The sequence below is a fragment of the Populus euphratica genome, unplaced genomic scaffold, assembly GCF_000495115.2.
Source record: "Populus euphratica unplaced genomic scaffold, PopEup_1.0 scaffold12.1, whole genome shotgun sequence".
NCBI lineage: Eukaryota > Viridiplantae > Streptophyta > Magnoliopsida > Malpighiales > Salicaceae > Populus > Populus euphratica.
The window spans coordinates 110,078-117,271 of record NW_011499858.1 but is presented as its reverse complement, the minus strand read 5'-3'; the positions used below and the strand labels follow the sequence as shown (position 1 = coordinate 117,271).

The 7,194-nt window shown below is 30.1% G+C and overlaps 2 protein-coding genes across 4 annotated transcripts in view; both read left to right on the top strand.

The window, feature by feature from the left end:
- The first annotated feature begins 4,001 nt into the window (after positions 1-4,001).
- Positions 4,002-7,194, top strand: part of LOC105123847 (E3 ubiquitin-protein ligase MARCH8-like) — a 26,399-nt gene continuing 23,206 nt past the window's right edge. Inside the window, exon 1 of the mRNA XM_011023590.1 lies at positions 4,002-4,017. The gene's annotated coding sequence lies outside the window, so the exon portion shown is untranslated. The remainder of the gene's footprint in view (positions 4,018-7,194) is intronic.
- The window catches only part of LOC105123844 (prostatic spermine-binding protein-like), a 3,331-nt gene continuing 1,719 nt past the window's right edge, over positions 5,583-7,194 (top strand). The window contains exons 1-3 of one of the 3 annotated variants that reach the window (XM_011023585.1): positions 5,584-5,768; positions 6,239-6,247; positions 6,501-6,661. In XM_011023585.1, the coding sequence (XP_011021887.1) occupies positions 6,536-6,661 (126 nt within the window). In that variant the 5' untranslated portion in view covers positions 5,584-5,768; positions 6,239-6,247; positions 6,501-6,535. Of the gene's footprint in view, positions 5,769-6,238; positions 6,248-6,470; positions 6,662-7,194 lie in introns of all 3 variants that reach the window. The other 2 variants (XM_011023587.1, XM_011023586.1) reach the window with 2 other exon arrangements.

Here is a 7,194-nt window from a genome sequence, read left to right as displayed (position 1 = left end):
ACGATGACGTTCTAAGCTAGGAGGGAACCCAAAAAAACATATTAAATTTGTGTAAATTCAATGGATATCATACAATTGCACTTTTAGCATTTGTGGATTTCATGTGAGACCGTGAATGTGCTAAAAGTTGCTGAGTGCAATAGTTTTGGCAAAACTTGTTCTTAGAGGAAAATCAAATAGATGGAGTGTTTCATTATTGAGGCTGGGAACTATTTTCTTAAATTTTATACCTCTGTCCCGACTCATGTTACATCATACGCCAGACTAAAGTTTTTTTAGGTTCAGATCATTGACTAAAACGGTGGAGTTAACTAAACTTGATTAATTTAATAATATTAATTATAAAAAATAAATTTTTATCAATATAATTGAAATGCATCATCTTAATACTCTTAAAATGATATTTGTTATCTTATTTGATAGGTAAAATTAATAAAAATATATAACTCTATAGAACATAAAATAACAAAAATAAGAAGTTGAAGTTTAATTCTCTGTTAAATAATAAAATTAAAAAAATAATTTTATAAATAGACAAAAAACTCATCTCGTATTCATCAGAGTTAACTTATTAAATTTGTGACTTGGTTGCAAGATTAGGATAAACTCATAAAAAACAAACTTAATAAAACTATGAAACTCAATTATCTAACAAATATAATATTAAAGAGTAAAACTTAAAAAAAATTCAATTTAAACAAGTGGGGTTGAACATTTTTTAAGCTTCAAATTCAAATAAATTAAAATAAAATTGAAGGACTGAATAATAAGTAACAAGAATCAAGGGATCAAAATGTAAAAAACCCAAGGGGTAAAAGAAAGGAAAACACTATCAGAATAAACAATGTTCACTCACGTCTGAGCACATTTAGGTTTTTGTTAACATCTAGTAAAGTAATTTTCTTTTCATAGTTCACGCCTCGAGACCTTGATGATATAGATCCTTCTTATCTTTATCCACTTTGGTATTAAATTAAGACACCATCCTTTGAAAGCTTTTTGGATGCTTAAGATGCCTTTCCAATGATTTAAATATAAATTATTTGCATCCTTCAACCTTCTTCTTTATGTTTTTTAACTTTGCTGAGCAGTGTCCACATGCCAGCTGCAATGCCATTACACACACACACAGAAGAAACCCGATAAACATACTGATCTGAATGGCTGGATCTTGACAGCTGCGGTGATGAACTGGATCCACGAGCTTCTCTTTTTTACCCAATAGTCGCTGCCCTCCAAAAATCAATTTATTAAATTCAGGTGGAGTTGGGATCACCCTTTCTGGGCCTGGAATACGAGCACAGTGGCCCTCAGTCCCTCTCACCAGCTTCAAGTTGTAGTGATAAAAATGTTTTATAACAATGTTTTTTTTATTTTTTTAAATTTAATTTTAACACAAGAACATCAAAAAAATTTAAAAATATTTAATAATTAATAATATTTAATTAAAAAATAAGGTTAAACTGTAATACCAAACAGAGTTTTAATTCCAAACTTCCTTTGTGCATGTAAAAAAAGAAGCTACTAAGCTAGAAGTCGAGAATAATTGGATGGAAGGAAAGATGCTCGAGTGATTCGACGAGACAGTAGTGGGTTCAAATCTTGACATCGAAAACACCGCTCATGCGCAACTTAAGATTGATAGAATAAGCCTTGATTATCACATCTAAATAAATTGCTGTTGAAATAAATTATGATTAGAAATTATAAATATATTAAAATCGAATGTTTGTAGTGACCCATTATTATCCTAATTTTTCAGAATAATTGAAGTATTATCGTCCTAGTTTTTTTGCATTTTTTTTTCAAAGTGAATTTTCAAGTGCTAGCATTAGGGAATCAAGAAGTGAACGACCCATGAATGCCTTGTTATCATGCTGAACTGAAATCACAAGCCCAAGCTCCAACCATTGACTAGCAAGTGAAGTTATAGAATTATGAGAAAAATATGCATATAAACAAGGAATCAATAAGACAAATAAGAAATAACACTCATGCTTAGAAAGACCGCGAGGAGCAACAGTGACGAATCCAAGATGTGGCTTATTTCCCTCCAATTATATTTAAAATTATAACTACTTTCTCTTTTGATAACTATAAACTTGTTAAGTGTAGAGTTAGAAAGGAAAAGAGAGTTACTCATCATCGTGAAGTCTAGAAAATCTTTTAAAAAATTTGCACTAGAATTCCTTAAAGGTAACAACCTTGTTGCCATAGAATTCAAGTTCTATTTATTTTGGATTTGTAAATATTTAGTGGTTTGTAAGGAAGTTATTATTAGCAATGACTATTTAAATCTAGCTATGTTTTTCTTCAAGCATGATGGCCTGCTAGCTCCTAACAATATATTCTTAAGACTTGTCTTTATTATGTTATTGATAAAAATATAATCTTGAAAAATAAAAAATATATATTTAAAAAAACCAATAAAAAACACTTGAGTCAAATTGAGTTAACTCATCAAAACAAGAAAAATAATGATGACTAATCTTTAAAAAAACTCAATGTTGACAAATAATTTTTTTTAAAAAAAGCCACATGTAAAAAAAAAAGTAAAATAAAATAATGTTACACAAGTTAATTTTTAAAACCTGTGACCCAGGTCATTAGATCGAAATTATCTTATCAAAAAAATCATAAAGTTTAATTTCTAATTAATCTAATATTGAATGATTAATTTGATAAAAATAATTTTTAAAAAAGAATCCAAAAAAAGAATGACTCAGTCTAAAATAAAAACCAAAAGGAGAAAAATAATTTGAGTTTTTTTTATAGAATAACATAAAGTCCAAGGATAAGAGAGAGAAAAAAGGGAGGAGAAGGGGAAAAAAAAATAAACTCTTTTATGTGCAACCAACCACCACACATGTTATGCATTCAAAAAGGTCTTGTTGAGATGCATTAAACACCATCAAAGATGGATGCATTCTGACACTGGAGGCAACCGCATGTGTGGCAACTTCCTTTACACATTGGTATATGCAATACACACTTTAACCTATTTTTCATTATTTGTCAACACTGGTCCCTACAATTGTTTTTAGTCTTAAATTTAGTCCCTCAAGCCTTAATTATTTCAAATAAAAAAATCAAGATTTATTTTACATTTTAAAAAATCCAATAAAAATAAAAATAAAAATAAAAATAAAGTGACCAAATTTGTTTATGGGTTTGATCTTTCCCTTGCTTATGCACTTTAGTCCCTGACTCTTAAAAAAAAAAAGGTTGAATATTTATTTATTATTCAAATTCAATTCCTATAACTCAAATTATTTTAAATCAATATAATTTCATTTAATTTTGCTAAACTAAGTATCAATTGAGTGTTGTTTGTTCCCCTAATATAACATGAAACCTACACGAAGCCAATCAAAGCAAAATATCAAATCTATTACCAATCCAATCTAATTTAAAAGAATGGAATTAAAGAGGTAATAAAACTTGAGTTATAAAAAAAAAAAACTGACACTATAACAATAATTTTGTGACGGAGTGGATGGTGATTTTCCATTTTTTTTTAATGTAACTGTAGTTTTTATATTTGTATTTGTGATTGTGATTCTCTCGAACATGACAACGTAATTTAACTATAGCTATCAAATTATGGTAAGCCTACTTTGCCTTCTAACTAAGTTCTCAGATTCACCAAGCCTTCCTTTGTTAGAAGTAAGTCTTTCAACAATTGTTTTATGGCTCAAGCTCATGGCCACTGCTCAAGGCCATGCCATTACACGCTCATGGCCATAAATGCACGCGTGTTTAGACCATACAATCCGCTTAACCTTACTTCAATGTCTGAAAAGGAGAAAAAAAATAGAAAACAATGAACATGAATATTTTAAAGATGAACCGATCAACAAAATCCAAATTGCTTATGGCCATGCAAATCAAATACAAACAAAACCCTAAACTACAAAGGACAAAATCAATTACAAAATTTAATAAATTCATTGTTTGAAAATGAATTAAATTATTGAGTATTTTTTATATATAATTCTTCCTTGTTTATTAAAATTGTAGGATTCATTGTATTAAGTTTTTAGGATCATAACTGTAAATGCTCCCTTAACATGTTAGGAGCATACATCTAACCTGGAATACGCGGATTATAACTTAATTTATAATAGATGGGCTTTTTTTTTATTATTTTGTTCATCAAACTTTTTTCTTCTCTTTAATTTAATTTTTTTTATCATAACATTAGTTGTCAGGTTCTTATAATTTGTTATGTAAAGGCAAAATTTAAAGATAGGGATTAAAATAAAAGGTAAAAAAAGGTTAGGTGGTGCTTGTGACATTAACACCAAAAAGTTAGCTTTGATTTATCTATTTGACAATGAATACTTTTTTATTCCCTATTTTTTTCTTCTAAAATTGACTCTCAAATGCAAAAATTTTTTTTTTTTTCATTTTTCAATCTCTAGATTTAAAATATAAGAGAAAAGGTCATTAAATTTTAGTGAAAGAAAAAGAATAAATTCAATTGGTGTCAATTCTAATAGTAAAAAAATTAATTTTTGTATTAACAAATTTTATTCGATAAGAAGAAATTGACATTTTTCCTTTACCTTATTTGAGAGGATAGATTTAAGCTTGAGATGGTTTTTGGTTTTTGGTTTTAAGTTCTTTTTATTTCTAAAACTGTTTTTTTTATATTTTTGTCTTATATACAAGTTTATTTAGATTTTTAGAATGTTTTGCAACTTTTTTTTAAGTGGATTTTTTAGAAAAACTTAATTTAAATAAAAAAATTTTTCATTATTTTAGAAAAACTTAATTTAAATAAAAAAAATTCATTATTTTATGGTTTTTGGTTTTTGGTTTTAAGTTCTTTTTATTTCTAAAACTGTTTTTTTTATATTTTTGTCTTATATACAAGTTTATTTAGATTTTTAGAATGTTTTGCAACTTTTTTTTAAGTGGATTTTTTAGAAAAACTTAATTTAAATAAAAAAATTTTTCATTATTTTTAATTTATTTATTTATTTTTTATAAAATTATCTTGATTTTGTAATTTAAATTATAAATTTAGTAAGTTAACTCAGATTAATTTGAATTATTATTTTTATTTTTTTAAAAATTATTATTATTATTATTATTATTATTATTAATGGGTTGAATGGGTTGATTTTTTCTGTGGGAAACACAAGAGCACCGTCTTTACACTTTTTTTTTCGCGGTTAAAATCCAATGAACTGATCCCCACTGTAAAGTGACCGAGAATTGTATATCTTAGCAGTGGTTAGTTAACCTTATTTAAACTGGTTTATTAACCAAACCATGATTACTAAGAGACAAGCCAGTACAGTAAAAACACGACAGAGAGACTTCAACAAAAAGCCTCATAGTTTAATAAATTACAATTTAATAAAAAGAAGCAAGAGATAATTATGTAAAAAGAAAAAACAATTATTAAAATCTTTTTAATAATACCCACACTTGTCCTTTCTTACTCTCCATGGGCAGCCCGAACTCACGAGCTTTTCAAAATTTACATCGAGAAGAACCCTGCCCGACCTGCCCTAAACCTGAATGAGAAACTACGGGCAGTTAGTCAATCAGTCACCATGCCACACCAGTATTCTCTGCTTTCTCTTTCTTTTTGTGATGATATTTATTTTTTTCTATATCTTCTGGAGTCTCTCTTCTGTCTCTACGATCAAGATCCAACGGTCCAAAATGCAGGGAGCTCTTAACGCTTGTTTCTTCATGTTTTAGAGCCTCAAACCTCCAGATCTGCTCTCTCTGTGCTCAGATCTTCATTCCTGGTACGCTTCACCTCTCTAATTCTCTTCCTTGTGTTTTATTTTCTCTGTTTTGATCACTTCTCTGCTTGGTTCGCTTTCTTTTGAGCTCGGTTCTGTACTTTTCCTCCGACAATGAAAGTTTTTTTCTGTTGATTTCTTGTTTACTTGCCGTTTTGAGGTTTTGTGAGTTCTTTGAGTCAAATTAAGCTCTCTTTGCTCCAGTTTTCTTGTTTACAGTGAAAACCGAGTAATTCATCGTGTTTTATTCGCCCTTTTTGTGAAGCTTTGCTCGTTTTTGCTTCAAATTCTCTGGTTCCGTTGAATTTTGATGCTTTCTCCATGAGAATTTACTTGTTTTGCTTCAAACTTCTGGAGTTTGTTTGCTTCTGTTACGATTTCCGATATAGTTTAACTTGACTTTGTGCTCGTTTTTCAATTTTGAATATCCCTGTCGAAGACCGTCGCCGGCAAGGGTTTATCTTCGCAGAAAGCTGTTTTTTGTCTAGTTCTGTGTTGAAAAAAACACGTTTTCTTTAAAATACGTTCTCATCTCTCTGTTTAACTTTTTTTTTTCACTGTTAAACGAACATTCTTGAAAACAAGATTTTTATTTGTTTTTGTTTATATAATTATGATTTTCATTTATTTTTATTTTTATTTTTTTGGATTTTTTTGTCTTTTGCGTGGTGCGAGATCTGACAGCTGATACGGTTTTTGGAATAGATCTAACGGTCATGGATCCTGTTTTCGCAGGTTTCTCTATTTTTTCCTTTTTTTGACGCCCGCAAATGGAGGCTCGATACGGATCAGTGACAGTTACCCTTACTAACGGCTTGCTAATGTGCGCCTGCGCCTGCGAGGTTTTGACTACTTTACTAGTTTCTGCTTTCTTCGAAGCCCAACTTTTGGCCCAGGTAAGTGTTTTTCTTTCATTTTGCTAAGCTGCTTGCCCTTCAGGTTGTTACTTGATGTGTTTCTGCCTTTATTTGGCTTCTGTTTGTGTTTGTAGTTCCATTTAGTTTAGCGTGTTTCACGTTTCATTCCCTGCTAACCTGCGCAGATTCTAGCTAGTTTTTCCGGACCATGGTCGTGTTATATGCTCTCTATGCCGCTAACATGCGCCAAAGTGGCTTTCTTTTGGTGGTGGGTTTGGACGTTTTCTTAGGATTGGCCTCTTGCGTGCGACTAACCTTTTTGTTTTTTAACTCGTCCTTATCTTGCTTTCTCGCCGTAGAAGCGCGCTGTAGGCTAAATTGCGCATGGGGCTTTTTTGTGATTAAAGAGCGCCGTGGATTGGAAGAAATATTTGGGGTATAGACGGTTTAGGACACAGTTTGAGTTCCGGTTTTGTTTGCCCTCGTGGGCCCGTTGGGACCGGGATATAAAAAATAAATAAATAAATCTCTGCAGGGTAACCTTTTATTTTATGTCATGTTGTAATAATAGG